Below are 16864 nucleotides of genomic sequence, written 5' to 3'. Positions count from 1 at the left end.
GGAGTTCGATAAAATACACAATTGCGAAATTATAAATTTATAATTTTTATTTACAAAAAAATGTTCATTTATTATGTTTTTTAAATCATTCTTTTTAATAGTTTAATTTAAAATCTTTCAGCGTTAGTTTTAGAAATAATAATAGCTTTGATTGTTTACCATTTGATTTGACTCACGTGTTTTGCCTGTACGTATGTGTAGTTGTAATTACAAGGCCGAAAAAAAATCATGTTTACGATTCTAAATGAAAGCAAGCCCTCATTATTTTTATCCTTCAAAAGAACAAATAATGAAAAAATATAAAAGTAAAGTAATTGAATAATGAAAAGTATAAATAATGAGGATTTTAAACCCTCATTATTTATACTTTTGTTATATTTATCTATTGTGTTTTATTTATTATTGTTAGGGTATTAGTGAATCCATAGTATTTTCAGTATCGATTTATTTGTATCGAGAATAGTTGTTTAAAGATCTGCTACGATATTGAATGAATGAATTACGATAGTAAAATTTATTAATTTATTTTGTGATTATCATTACTGTTGTTACTTATTATTTATAAATATTTAAGAAAAACGTTATGATTTTTTGACAGGCAGTGTGTTCAACTATGTAAATATGTTCTTTCTTTTTTCTCTTATTTGCTGGTGTTGCTTCTTCTTACTTATTGTTTATAAACATTTAAGAAAAAACATGTTTTTTTGACGGGCAGTATGTTCGATAATGAAAGCTTGTTCTCAGCTAAGAGGAACGCATACACAGACAGATACACATACAAGTGCCTTTAGTAGGGGAGGACTTAAATGCAATTTTAAGTAAAATTAATTTTTTTTTATATTGTCCATTGTCCTTATGACAGATTACATGTGAAATTTTTAAAGAAAGTTAATAAATAATTAAAAAAGAATATTCGTTGACCTTTGATTGTAATGTCAAAAAAAAAACTTGTTATCCTTATGATAAAAATACCAATTAATTAAATTCACCCATGATTTGGATGTTTTAAAAAATTACTTGTTCAAACAAAAAATTGAATCTAAGTGATTGTTTAATTAGCTAATGAAACACGTTAATATTCCATTTTTCATTTCATTTAATAATAATAATAATAATTAATATTAATAATTTTTGTAAGTTTAAATTGAATGATTTGTTCAAAAATAATTATGAACAATTTGTTATAGAAATAAACTTTAATCAAATCAATGTTGATAAAGTGTCAATTTAAAACGATGAAATTGAAATCATAAATCAAATTCATGAAATTGCTGTTTTTTAAAAGCCCGCCAAAACCTGCTTGACATGATAGTATATTCCATTGCACGACGGTTCGGCTCGGCTCGGCTCAGGCGGAACGGGACAATTTTTCGTGCGTGCTGCCGGCGTTCATCGATTTATAAGACGTTGTCACGTCAAAAAAATCTATACTATTATTATTTTCTTGAGATAAGGTAAACTTGATACTATTGTTTAAAGAATTCATTTCATTTAATATTTTATTTTCATCATCGTTGGATTATTGGTTATATATAATTAGAATGTCGTCAAAAATCTTTTATAAATATATTTATAAATGAGAAAATAACAATTTACGTAGCATTATTAATAAATATCAAATTTTACTGTATAAAAGATATGTTGACCACATATAAATACAAAAGTCCCTACTTTAAGATCCTTACCTAAAATACATAAAATAGATATGCCAATGAGACCTTTAATAAATTTTATTAATTCCCGCACTTATTTACCAAGTAAAATTTTATCCAAAAATCTTAAAGAACAATAAATTTTAAAGATTAAATCTTAAAGAACATGCTAAATTCGATAATAAATATATTTTAAAGAATGGCTACGAATTTATATATATATAATGGAATAGATATAAAAAGTACAACCAAATTAATAAATTGGATGTAAACGATATGTATACCACACCGTTAGTGGAAGAACCAAACATATAATTAAAAAATACATTAAAAATAGACTTAAAAATAGATAGTAATATAATACATGAAACAGTAAACTTATTAAATTTATGCATCAAACGTAAAATGTTACTTAGTTTCATGAATGTGAATGTTTCGCCTGTTAAAGATGTTAAAAAATTAAGGTAAAGATAAAAGTAAAATTGAAAAATGGAAAAAGAAAGAAAAGATTGAAAGGTAAATAACCTTTTACTAATGTTAAACCGTGAGTCGAGTGGAGTAGTCTTTGGAGTGCAGACATGTGTGTTTATACTCTGTGATTATTCTTTGTTTTCCGTGAGTTTCTTGCGTTTACTGTAGGTTGTTTTTTGTAGGAATGTTTGATCTTTTGTTTACACAGACAATAAGAAAGCGTGAATAATGTGTATGTGTCCTTTTGGTGTTGTTATTAACATATTACAGGCCAATCTCTCAATTTTACAGTTAAAGCGGATCTCTGTTCAGTGTTTCTTCCATAGCAAATTGTATGTTGGATTTTCCAGAACTGGAAATCCTAACAACCAAATAATCTTGATATTAACCGGTAACAGACCAGTTATCCAGAAGTTTTATAATGCTTTAAAGTACTTATTAATCTGTTGAAGTGTAAATAAATCTATTTTATCTAACTAAATAATCTACACCCTAGGTTAAAAAAATTACTTTTCTATTTTTTTTTAATTCGACACTAAATTAAGGATTAATAATTTGGTGGTAGTTTTATTTGTATAATTTGTTGGCAACATTTTAAAGTCAAAATTTAAGAGTTGAATAATATTGTTTTAATTTTAGCGTAGTTTTTTTTTATTTAAGTCGGTTATATATAATATGACCCATTAAATTCATTCTTGTGAGAATAATAACGATAAATAAAAGTTAAAGCCTCTTCAGTTTATAAAAATACCAGTGTACTGTAATTTAGTCAGAGCAACAGTTTAATCAGGTCCCAAAATTTTGAGTGATCTGAAGAACGCAGGTTTCAAAATATTCTCAATCTTAAAAATAGTAATTGTAATACACATTTTACCCGTACGAAGGACGGGTAAAATGTATTTTGCCCGGTCCTTAGCGTTACCCGATAAACACCAATAGGAAGTGACCGGACTTCGTTTCAATTTTTTTTTTTTGTTAATATTTTAATTACTTTTATATTTTTTAATCAAGTAACCTGAGGCAGGTGTAGCTAGTCGCATCGTACATACAGTAACAGTGACTATGTTGTTTGAGCAGCCGCGCCGTAACCGTCGTACTCCTTAAAATATCGAAATTCAAATAACCTGATGATGATATTTAAACTCTTAGATATTTATCTGAAGAATATTTACAAGCCCCAATCGACTGAATATCTTGTTTAGTATAGTCAGAAATGGGAAAAATTTGCAGTCGTAAAATTTTTTTACCTCTCTTCACCCCTTTCAAGGTTGAATTTCAAAAATCTAGAAATTGCTTCTTAAAACTAATATTTACTCGAAAATTATACACACCAGAAATAAAGTTGATATCTTCATTTATTACCGAAAAATTAAAAAAAAAAAAAGTAAATTTTATTGGTACTCCCTTATAACCCTTTATTATCTATATATATATATATATATATTATTTTAATTTTGCTTATTCAGAACTGTAAAATTAGGTTACGTATTTACAAGAAATAAATTTAATAATGCAGCTTGGCAACACTAGATTCCATCAGTTACATTGTTTACTGAACTCCAAATCAAAAGTTCGTAGTTAAAACTTAACACACGTAATTCGTGTGGTAGATGAATATTTTATAACTGTTGTAAATTTAACAGGAATATTATAAAACACCAACCAATTGTGCCTCGAACTATGATCAATGAACTCTTTTATGTTACTAACCAAGCACTCTGTGAAAAGACCTAAAATTACCAACTCCGTATGTAAAAACTAAACCGTCAGAAAACAACTATCTAGTACTAGCTCCATTTGTTGATTTACAAGTGAGTAGCCGACTTTAACGCGGAACAAGACATTCTTTGTCCACTTTGACATAGCACAGAAAATTTACTGACAGATTACTAGACTTATAACTGGAATACTACTTTTAACGTCAAAACAAATATTTATATTAATCTAAAAATAAACCCTTGAAATGTAAAACTTTGAACAATTCTCAATGAAAAAATTGTTTATTGCTTTTATTACGATTTGAATACTAGATGGTGTATACCATCATAGATGGTGTTCTTTGGTGGTTTCAGTTAATCATACAGGACCCACCGGGTTGGTCTAGTGGTGAACGCGTCTTCCCAAATCAGCTGATTTGGAACTCGAGAGTTCCAGCGTTCAAGTCCAAGTAAAGCCAGTTATTTTTACACGGATTTGAATACTAGATCGTGGATACCGGTGTTCTTTGGTGGTTGGGTTTCAATTAACCACACTTCTCAGGAATGGTCGAACTGAGAATGTAATAAAGACTACACTTTATTTACACTCATACATATCATCCTCATTCATCTCTGAAGAATTATCTAAACGGTAGTTACCGGAGACTAAAAAGGAAAAAGAAAGAAAGAGTTAATCATACGGGATTTGTCGGCCTGAGTTCGTTCACGATTACATATTTACTGGTACAGTTACTTTACACTAGTAAGCCGCTAATGTCTTTAATTGTTGATACTGATATAAACAAAAATATAAATAGAAAATTATATTTATTAATCAAAAAGTCTTGATAAATATATTCTATTTTATTTATTATTATTTTTAATTTATTTTATTAGATTATATACTAGTATAATTATTTTACTGTTCTTTATACCAATTTTAAAAACCATTATAGACTTTTTTATTTCTCTTTCATTAAAAAAAAAAAAAAAATTAAAAAGGTTATTTTAATTTTCGACGTTATTACTAGGGAAAGATTAAATTTTATGCTTTATACAAATATGATAAAACATTTCAAAAGGTCAAAAAAGAGATCTGTAGCCATTTTTTTCTTATGATTTTTATTTTACAATAACATGTAGGATAAAGGGAAAGTAACAATTTTATGAAGAAAAGAAAAAAAAACAATTCATCTTTATATAACATTACTTTCAATTTAAAATAATCTTTTTATTTTTGTACATTAGTAAGAAAATATTATTTTTCTTGATAATAAATCAATTGAGTGTGCCTGTGATGATTTTTATTAGCACTTTAATAAGACTAATACCAACCTCTTAAAGAAACAAAGCAAATGAAGGAGCCAAGAGTATCTATTACCTACGTTAACGTTCAAGTTAACTGATTCGCCTAATTATATTTATTGAATCGTTAAAAGCGACTGGGGAGTTTTGCTCTTTCGAGCGGTGAACGAACAGTTGAAGATAAAAGAAATATCACTGGAAAGATAAATTGAACAGAGCGAGAAAGTAGAAGAAGAAAAAAAAGATTAAAGGAAATAGAGAAGAAAGAGAATTCCATAATGTGAAAATCTTGTCAGATCAGCTCACCAGTAGATTTAATAAATTCACCATAAATTGGAGTGAAACAGTGGTGTGTCTCAAGGGGTACTTAGCAGCGGACTTCAAGGTAAGCGGGCGATAATTGAATGTTCCACCCCCTTGGGACTGTAATTCAAAGTTTAGTGCGAGCTTCTCCCTGTCATGACTTATTAGTTTGCAAGCCGTTACGGCATCGTCGAGTCGCTCCAACAGTACGGGGGAACGTACCGTCCAACCGACCACCCTATTCTCAATTCTCTTTTGCTTTTTTTTTATGATTTTTTCACGCTTCGCTGAGAACAAAAGAAATTTATTATTTTTATCGGACATTTCGGAATATGAGAAATAATTGGAAATATTAAGTTAAAAAGAATGCTCTGAATTCTACGAATATTTTTTTGTATTTTTTTTTTTTTTTTGTTTTTACTTCTGCATCATAGAATTTATATAGAACTTTGTTAATGCATTATTTAATTTACAGCCGGATCTTTCGTTTAAAAAATGTTACATTCCACAAAATTTATACAATCCTACATAGTAAAAAATTACTTTCACAATAAAAAAATATTGTCTTTTTTATTTTTCTAAAAAAATTATTGTAAGGAAACATTCACAAAATAAATTTGTTTCTTGGAGGAAGTGAGAACTGCATGAATGGGATGATGCAATGAATTGAACTGGATGAAGGTGCATATATCACATACCTTGCGGTGACCAACACTATAAATTATGTTTCAAAACAAAAACTAATTTTCCACTTTTACCTGATTCTTTGAAATTTTAGAAGAGTAGTTAAATTAATAGGTAATGTATAGAATTAAAAAAAATGTTTAAATCTCAAAAGTATGTCAAACATAAACTGGAAGAAAACAAAAATTATAGCGACTCATTTTGACTGGTCTTTCACTATATATATATATATAATATTTGTTTTGTTTTTTTTTTTATTTTATTTATTTCAATATTTTAACCTTCAATCATCAAAAGTCATGTCTTATTTTTTAATTATAAATTATTTACATAATTCTTTGCTTCAAAAGTATAAATGTTTTAAATACAAAAAAATTAAGTAGAATACAAATTAAATATAAGAAAACGAAATAAAATGTATAAAAATTTTAAATACTTTTTAATTCCTGAACCCACTGACTCATTCTCAGAACTCAATATTTGTTTAAATTTTCCAGTTACTCACTGTTTTTTAAATGGCAAATGACTTTCTTTTTTTTTAATTTCAAATTTTTGTAATGGAGAAAGAGATGATTTAATTTACACACGATTAATACGTTTCTGTAAATGAATTTCAGGCCTTACCGCTTCAAAATACTACTAACTTCAGTATGATTTTATTTATTTTTTGTTTTACTTTCCAAATTTTTGAATCCCAATTACTTAATTACTTCAGATTTGACTGATTTTCTAAGCTTGATTCTCAAGACATTCCCTAAATTGACAATAACTGTTTCTTGTAAAAGAACCAGTATAACAAACCAGGGGTAACAGGTTTCTTCCAGTTAAAAAGAAAGAAAAAAAAAGGGAAAATCAAGGAAGAAGAATCTAGAAGGAACTAAAAGGAATTCTTTTCTTACAATAACGGGTCTGTTTGTAGCACAGATAATGGCACCTGCAAAAGCTCTTGTTCGACCAGAAGGATTACCGGACCTGAATAACAACTAAAAGGACCTGAAAAGAAAAACGTAAAGGCGAGGTCAATGAAAATTATTACGCTTCAACAATTAAAGGGACGAGTCGGGTACTGGTTCTCCAGGCCAGAGTATTTAAATACTTCCAGGAACCAGTGGACGGTCAGTAGTTCTGCGAGGTCATGTTCGACGCAGTCGTGATAACAGCTATATCAATAAGCGTGTGGTAACAACAAGCAAAGAGTACGTCACAAGTATTACAAACTGGACAGTGGGTGAATACAAGAAGTTATTCTTTGAGTTATTGGTAAACAGTAGTGAAAGTGACAGAATTCTATTCATTCATAAAGTGTAGGTTAATTCTTTTATAAATAGTAAAGGTTATAATACTTGTAAAAACTGAATTATATAAATATTACACTTTTCTACAACTATCTGGTTATCAACACAATACTAGTTTTTATCAGTCATCATAACATTTTCAGTAAACTGGAATGTATTCTGGTATTTATAATTTAACTGACATTAAATAAATCTTGTATTTTTATTTGAATTACTATTCTGTATATTATATTTATTTCTTATTATTATCATTTATTTATTTATTTTATAACATATATTTTTAGAGTAATAGGTTGTATTTATAAAAAATTTTGCATTTGTTAGTCTCTCAATATTCTGTGAATATGCGACAGTATGATAAAATGAAATGTTTTAATTAAATTAAAGGGTTATTAACGTATATTTTTATTTTCATATCACTGTTTAGGTTATTAATGGAGTGGATAGTAACATATATTAATTAATAGTCCAGCCTTCTGAATGACAGATAAATAGTAAATTTTATATTATATGATTATTATTATTGCAACATTTCTTTACGACCACCACCACCGACTTACATAGTTCAAAAAGGTAATTCTTATATAAATTTAGTATTTTATTTCCCCCTATTTCCGATTTATACTGTGCATTTCCATACTTTTAATTCGATTCTTTTATATTTGTATTTTTCAAAAGTCTTCCAATTTCCTGGGTCATTTTCTAGTTAGTTCCAAGATCATATAGTAAAATTCATTACTGAAGCGTCAACCTCAAAGGAATTTTTTTGATTTAACCATCTAAAAGAAGTATAATACATTTTGAGTTAAACAGTTCTTTTTTTAATTTTATTCATAGTTTTTTAAGGCTTTTTATAAAAAAGATCAGACCACAAAATGTAGAAATTAGTATTTTCTTAATATCAATCCAAAATTGTTAATTTATGTTATTTTATATTAAGTAAATAATAATTATATAATAATAACAATAAAAAATTAACAAATTTTACATTTTATAAAAATCCATTTCAAATTAATCCATTGCATTAAAATTTTTTTTTTTTTAATACAATTTTTTTTTTAATGCTCAGGTTGCTGCAGCTCAGGGACTGCAGCAACTTGAGCATAAGATGCAATCTTCGGTGATTTGTTAAGTACAATCTTCCTAGAATCGAAGTAGCCGACCTTTTGTTTGGGCTTCATCTCCTGAATGTCTACCTCTTCTTTAAAAACTGGATAGTTTTGGGATTTCTTCGTCAGTTTTGCGAACGAGAGTGGTGCTCATAACAATTGAAACAGACAGTGGATTCCTGCACGGGTGATGACCTGTGCATTCTGATGAGAATGCACGTTCATCACAAACACAGATTTGCTTTCTTGTGCGTTGCGCTGTTGTGTGTTCAAATTTCGGAATCCAAAACACCGCAATAGAGTCGAGATGAAAGGACGAACATTTAATTTATGAAAACCAGCTTTAATATTCTCCGCACACTTGGGTTTGTTGAAAGTCAGAACGTGAAACGCGGAGGGTATAACTTTTCCGTTGCGCTCAATCGTCTACATACAACCACTCTTTGTCTGTGAGGTTACTCAACAATTTCGTCCTCTGTGCAATTCAGCACACAACTACTTCCCTTAGAGGTATTTAGCGTATTATCCGGTTAACCTCAATGTCTGTGAGTCTCATCTTCTTGGCTTTGAGTAGCCAATTGTAGTTAGTAATAGTAGTAGTAGCTATAGTAACAGTAATAGTAGTAGACAATTGTAGGTCGTTGACAGTTTCAATAACATTCCCATAGCAGTCTTCCTTGTCTTCTTAAGAGGTCTGCAGTTTCCGTAATCCTCGAGCAACCCCAAATAGAACTGATCATTGTAAAATCCTCTTCTTTCTTCTTTATCACCAAATACTTTGACATTGCTTCACTAATCTTTGGTCAAACATTAGCAATATTCTTTACAATAACAATAAACTCAAACTCTTCCTTCGTTTTGCTTGCCGGGATAAAGCCTCTTCTGGACAAGGGTTTTTATGTAGATCTTCTGCCTAGCAGTCATAGAAGTTGAAGTTTACATGATTTAAGCTCACCGTTCAATATATCGCAAGAGGCGGTGGGGCATACCTCGGATCATTGATTCTGCTTGGGACCTTCAGTCAGCCGCCTCCCACAAATTTAACCCAGCCAGGAAAGTAACTCAGGTACTGCCTGACCCGCTACACCAACATCTCAGGGCTCGCTCGTAGCAGTGACAATAACTGTTGACTTTCAAGGTATAATGTAAATTGTATTTCTATTATATTTCAGTGTTTTCCCTTTTTCATAATTTTTCAACTTTTTTAACGAAAAGAAAAAATAGTAATATAAAGAACTAATATTTACAAAGGAAATATACACGTAGGACTCACCAGGTGACATAATTTATCATTTAATTTGATAAATTTTAATTTTATCTATTAATAATTTAGAAAAAAAAAATTTCGTTTTAAAAAGGAAATGTTTAGGAACAATTTGTATACGTAAGTTTTTTTTGTTATCAACAATAAACTTACTGCAATAGTTCATAATAATAGAAAAACACCTTCGGTCGTTAGTACATAAAATAAAGTTGAATGAAATACCTAAAAATTAAGTTACAATCTTGCTTTTTCCTCTATAAATTATACATTAAATACTTTCATAAATTTCAGAATTAATCAAATTGTTTTTTCTTCTTTTTTTTGAAATAAAAAGAAGTAAATAAATTAATTACATATCGTAAGATCAATGTTTTCCATTAATTTTTTTTTTAATAATCTTACAAATTATTTTGAAATATCCCATTGTTTTTTTTTTTTTGTTTTTTTTAATAAATATATAAAGATTTATTTATATTGTTCAATAATATTGTTTTTTTTTTCCATATAAACCACCGCCAGGTAATTTTTCATGTTAATTATTATACGACAACCAAACGATTCACTTGATTTTTTAAACTATAAAACTATAAGTAAAAATGAAGAATAAATTAAGTTGAAGAAGGATATCTCCAACAGTATTTCTTCTAACAAATAAATATTTTTGTACAAATGTATTAAATTAAAAGAATAAATGATGTATACAAATATAAAATAAATAAAAATAATTAATAATGGTAATAACAATATATCTGAAACATTAAAAAATATGAAAAATACATGAGACTTCAATGTAAGTTGATTGAAGGGATATACATGAATTATTCTCCATGCGAACGGAAGGTTAAGTAGCTTGATTCTATTTTATCTGGACCACTTCTTATCGTTGTCTAACAAAGTGAGTTCTAAAAGTTAAATGGTTGCCTGTTATTTTTTATTTTTTTTTTTGTAGAGCGGAAATTTGGACTGCAAGTTCAAAAAACCATCCAGAAGTTTATCTAATGGAGATATGGTATTGGAGACGATGTTGCAGCTGACACTAAGGAATACAGAGTGAAATTATAATATTCAAGCAGAAATGGAGGTAAACAGAGGAAATTGATCGAAAGTATAGAAGTTAAGCAGACAGTTATTATTGTATGGGCGTCTGAAAACGGGATGGGAATCCAAAAAAGATTTTTGAGTAGGTGCTTTATGAGAGAAAAAAGAAGGGCCAACTAGGAGTCATTGGATATAAGGTGTCATCGCTGCTATTTATAGAGAAGGTAGGTTATCCTGACAGTCGGAGTGAAATGAAACGTCGGAAAACGTGAAATGGAAATGGAACAGACGCGAAGAGTTAAATAGAACTCTGTGGGAGAAATGACTATTCACTTGAAAGCAAGTAAGTTTTTTTTGGTTTTTCTCTTTCTTACACTGAATTTCTTCTTTATTGAATTTAAATGTAAGTCTTTTAGCAGAGCTCTTCAACGTATAATATCAGAGGCATTCATGATAATTTTCAGGATTTTTTATCGGAACGGTTGGATAATTACATTATTTGATTTATTCACTGATTCCTCTTGTTTATAACATTAGGTCATCGTACAGCTTGGAAAAACAATAGCTTGTTTTCTAAGATAAATGTGGTCTTTTATCCAAATCACATATCTTCCAATTTTAAACACACCATTCTCTCACATAACAGTTTTGTTTCTGTAAAAGAACATTTTGTAACTGTGCTTGGCCGGTTGGCTGCTGCTTAAACATTTATAGCTTAAATATATCGCAATGAGATGTAAATTTGTGTTTAGCATAACATTACGCTGACTGCTGAGTGAAAGATCACAAAATTTACCACCAGCGCTGAATTTCTTTTCCTCTAAAATTTTATATTTTCCACAATAAATCACACTATGACTTAATTCTATATGATAGAATATTTTAGATGATAACGGTAAAAAAAGATTCAAGACATAAATTTAGGTCTTAGCAATACAGTAAGTGAAACAGTAATGTGTCAAATCCTTGACAGTATGTTTTCACGTATTTAATATTTCTTTGAGCAGCTGCTCGCTCCTGAGAAAACCGTTTTTATTGTAACATATTTTACACCGGGAAGACTTTTGAGTTTTTATCAGGATGTTGTTCCAGAACTGAATGGGGATTTTCTATTATTACAAATAATGAACCGACTGTTGGCTCTTTGAACATTGCAATAGTCAAATTTTTATTACATGTAACTGCACAATAAATGCATAATATATTTATGGTACTTGTTGTTAAAAGTAAATCGAAAACAAATTTACGGTACCATTTTACGGTTCGGTGTAGTGAAGCACTATAGGACCATTTGGTTTAAGAAATTTTCGTATGTTTTCTCCTTATTGTAATTTATAACCATGGAAGGCTTCATCAATCTTTTCCCCGAAGTTGTTTCCTGATCATTTCATCAGTATGTTTGGTACTGATCATTAATTTATCTCTCTTGTCCTTTCACTTTAAGACAACTAAATTATTCCCATTTTTTTGGGCAATATGTTTACCTAATATCAGCTTTTTTCCTATTACTCGTTCATCAGATGGATTTAATTTCCGTTTCCTATTCAACCTACCAACAAGATGTTTACCACGGTTCAAAAGCTTTGCCGCAAGTTCTACACTTGCATACCAGTTTTTGGTATATAAAATACGGCCACAATCAAGATATCAACTCGTGGAATGGGTTCAAGGATTACCTTTTGAGAAACAGGTTCGTTTTTAGAATATTTCTCCTTGCCGCAATAAATTATATAACATAGTGTATAAAATTCTTGTATGCATATTTAAAAATTTTAATATCAAAATGATGAAGTTTATTTTTTAAATACTGTCGGAAAAATATCCTCCCCAAGAACGGAACCGTACTCTCATCGAAACAAACATTTTGTTCAGGATATACTGCAATTCTGTAATTTTCTAATACCATATCAATATTGCACTTTATGAAGCCTGTCTGTCTGCTTCTTCATTATTTGAGAAATGAAACATACTTAAAAGTATTTCGAACCTATTTTTTTCTAATCTTTTTCGAAACGGGTGATTAATATAACTTGTCATTTCTCCAATAATGTGCTATTGAACGGAACGGCGCTAGACCAATATAAATCAATACACTTAGAAATGTTTTCGTTTAATTACTATCTCTATTGTGTCATTTATTTATTCGAGCTTTTGGAGTAATATTTGTTCTTAAAGTTTTACGTTGTACAGCATACCTATTTGTTTCTTTAGAAACAAATTATCAATAACTTCATCTGTGAAACTCTAAAAAAACTCAATTGGCGAACTATCCGTCATTGTGTAAATCAAATCAGGATTCACACTTAGCAATTTATTACTAGGATAATAGAGAATCTGCGTTAGTTTGTCGACAGGATCTCACGTAATACTTGGATTATGCGCTAAGTTTTCGTTAATTATTTCAACAATATCTGGATCATTATCATCGTTTTGTAATAGCGTTTGGTCACCTGAAATGCTTTCATCTAAAGAGCTAACCTCTAAGTCGTCTTCTCAATCATTCAGAATTGCAGTCCGAGTCTGGTCCAAAGATACCTTCTTCATCATTAACTTGGGAGCTAGGAATGTCTAACATTTCGGCTATTTCATTTTCATCCATTTTACCAAAAATCACAATAAACTGAACACTCGAAAAACAGTCGCACACGTGTTTATGATAATAAACATTTCCTACGCTTAACACACTCAACAGTGGTTAGTCAGATGTCCGGGTATAGTTAACCTAAAAAGTAGAATATCTTTGCAAATTGAGTCTTAACAAAGAGATGGAAAATTTACCTTTTACCATATTTATGTAACATATACAAGAAAAAAAATCAAATTTTAAAATGACTTGAGACAAAGAAATATGTCTCATAGCATGGAAGTAGAAAATTATTGAGCTTCAAAATTATACTTATAGTAATGAACCGTGTAAACCTTTTAATGCAGCAGCCAGTCTGCAATTAAGAGACATAAATATTTATGCCTTATGGCAGCCAACTTTTTAAAAAACTGGTGGTGAGAAGATTTTTTGAAAGGTTTTTTTAATTTATTATAACTGACAACAGCATAATAAGGTCCTTTCTAGTAAGCCAAAAGATTGTGTTAAGTTGTACTAAAATAGTTTTGTATTTGTTAAGTTGTATAATAGTTTTGTATAGTTTGGCCAAGACAAGGCCAAATGGAAGACAATAGAGGGTAGAGGTGCCAAGAGAGCAAGAGCGGGATCGTCTGAAGAAGAGGAGGCCCCTCCTAATCTAAAAGACGTCACCTATAGATTGGGAAATGCACTGTTGCAACTAAGACATTTGACCGGCAACTCAAGTGCCACAGCGATAAAGGCCCATGAGAGAGAACTTACAGAGATTTACAAGGAACTACAAAGGATAAGTGAGGAAGCACCTGACACGAATTCCCAGGGTACACAAACTGAGGGCTATCATAGGAATGAGATGTCGGATATATTGGACGTTGACTTATCAGACGAACAGTTAATAGAAAGACTGCCCACTCGATGGTCAACTTGGGTGATGAATCGACTCACCCAAGAAAATACTTTGAAACCGGGAGATGATAACTGCATCTTCGTAGACTTGAATGGACTGAGGCCGAACAGCCGGGACTACACCGGGAGCAATGGTGTTACAAGAATCTACGATCCTTGAGGAAGAGAAAATTACTACTAATGCTACAAAATATGTGGTGATTTACGACTCCAGCGAGGGTGAGAAGGCTATGACCTCTCACATCATAAAAGCTCTTCGAAGAGTGGTGGGAAGGACTGAGTCAACGGTTTTCGTCGTGCCCACTGGCCCGTCGGGTATTCTGGTTAGAAAAATTGTTATATACCTTATGAGGAAAAATAAGACACTACCTAGAATGATACTCCCTAATCTGGGATATCACGGAAGAGTGAGGTCCAGGTCTGCTTCAGCGAGAAGGGGAACCCCACCGGTTATAGAAAGTAAAACCGTGATAGTTAAGGCTCCGGGAAAATCTTATGCTGACCTCCTGAAGCCAATGAAAGAGAAGGTCAAGGCGGAGGAAGCTGGTGAAATATTGTCTATCAGGAAGGGTAGAGATCAGCAGCTTGAAGTCAGAATAAATGGATCGCAGAAAGCGGGGGAATTTTCCTCCCTACTAAAAAATAGAGCAGAGGACCTACAAGTTAATATTAGAACAAAGGGGAACCGCAGAACGGTGGTTCATGTAAAGGATATGCTGTGCGACACCAAGGAATGTGAGGTCAAGGAGGCAGTAGAAAAAGTATTGGATACGGGGGAAAGTTTTCAGATTACATCTCTCAGGGAAGGGTATGGAAACACAATGAACGCCACGGTAGTTACCACACAAAAGAATGCAGTAAAACTTATTGCATCAAGGCTAAGAGTTGGCTGGGTGCACTGCCGCTCATACATCAGAACGGATCCTGTCAAATGTCATAAATGTTGGGCGCTGGGACACACCAGTTTTGAGTGGAGAGGTCCTGATAGGTCGGCTTTGTGCTACAACTGTGGGGGTGCAGGCCACTTTATACGTGATTGTAAAGCGGCGTCCAAATGCCTCGATTGTAATGGGACTGACCATCACACCGGAGGCGTAAAGTGCTGCAAAGCCAGAAATGATTAGTATAATATTGTCCAATGCCAACAGGAGTATTCTGTCCCATGATTTAGTGGGAGAGACCGCCAGGGAATTGAATGTTGACATCGTGATTACTACTGAGCCGAACTTGGGTACTGCTGCTCGTCATGATTGGCTGGCTGATGCTGTTGGTGATGTCGCTATAACAAACATCAGTAATAGGATCGAATGGCAGTTGCATCATAGAGGAGAGGGGATTTTAGCGATTATTTTGCCGAATTTTGTCCTTGTGGCTGGATACGTGAGTCCTAATATTGGAATTGCTGAGTATGAACTTTACATTGACGAAATACAACGGGTCATCTTATAGTCACCGAAAAGAGCCGTGGTTATGGGTGATTTTAACTGCAAGCCCACGATTGCTGGTAGCAGTTATACTAACAGAAGAGGGCAAATCTTTACAGAAATGATGATGGCGACTGATATGATCTGTCTAAATGACGACTCTTATACATTTGAAGCCAGAGGTCATAGATCTGTATTAGACCTGACATTGGTTGACAATAGTTGGGATCCTTCGCTCTATCAACGGAGAGTTTTGAGGTCAGAAACTGGTAGTGATCACTTTGCCACGTTATTTTCTTTTGACGGTATACGACCGGTGATCGGGAGAACATCAAAGCCGCTGAGATTGACTAAAAGACAGGTAGAAGTAGTGGTTGACAAAGTTGCTCGCAAGCTCATGGATGGCAGAAAGGTTACGCCTTTTGTTCTGCAGGAATTAATAGTCACGGAGATGGCGAGGATTCCCCAAAATATCAGGGGGTATCAACCCGCTTACTGGTGGACTGCGGAGATTGCGGACCAAAGACGGATTCTGCAGTACTGGCGAAGGAGAAAATTTAGACTCCGTAGAAGAGGCGGTGCTGTGTATGAGCATGCTGTAAATATGTTTGCTGATGCCAGGCGGTTACTAAATTACCTAATAAAATCTAGCAAGAGAGCACGTTGGAAGGAGTTATGCTTGGAGCTGGACTCCGACCCGTGGGGACGTCCTTTTCAGATCGTCATGGGAAGACTGGGTAGACGTTTGCCTTTCCTTACAGCTGAGTCTGCTGGTATACAATTGAGAACACTTTTTCCGGTGGCTGAATCGGGTCTATCGGAGCTGGTTGAACGCGATGCAGGTCGATTCACACAATATGAAGTCACCTTGGCGGTATCTAGACTCAGGAACAAAAAGAGTCCGGGTCCAGACTGTATTCCTGCTGCGATCCTCAAGGGACTTATGATGAAAGCCCCTTGGGAAATGACAGATGTGGTAAGTTATTGCTTGCAGAACAGGACCTTCCCTAATTGTTGGAGGGAGTCGCGCACTGTGTTCTTGCCCAAGAAGACTGCTAATGCAGAAGTGGTTGGTTACCACCCGTTGAGCCTCATAAACAATATGGGGAAAGTGGCTGAGAGATTGATCGCAGAA

The 16864-nt window shown here is 32.2% G+C and overlaps 1 protein-coding gene across 1 annotated transcript; it reads left to right on the top strand.

The window, feature by feature from the left end:
* Nucleotides 1–15421: 15421 nt before the first annotated feature.
* On the top strand, nucleotides 15422–15754 carry LOC142317726 (uncharacterized). The gene has a single exon (XM_075354274.1). The coding sequence runs from the start codon at nucleotides 15422–15424 to the stop codon at nucleotides 15752–15754; it is 333 nt and encodes a 110-aa protein (XP_075210389.1).
* The last annotated feature ends 1110 nt before the right edge of the window (nucleotides 15755–16864 follow it).

The sequence above is a fragment of the Lycorma delicatula genome, chromosome 1 (assembly GCF_047948215.1).
Source record: "Lycorma delicatula isolate Av1 chromosome 1, ASM4794821v1, whole genome shotgun sequence".
Lineage (NCBI taxonomy): Eukaryota > Metazoa > Arthropoda > Insecta > Hemiptera > Fulgoridae > Lycorma > Lycorma delicatula.
The sequence above is the reverse complement of the archived record's forward strand: the minus strand, read 5'-3'. Positions and strand labels throughout refer to the sequence as shown.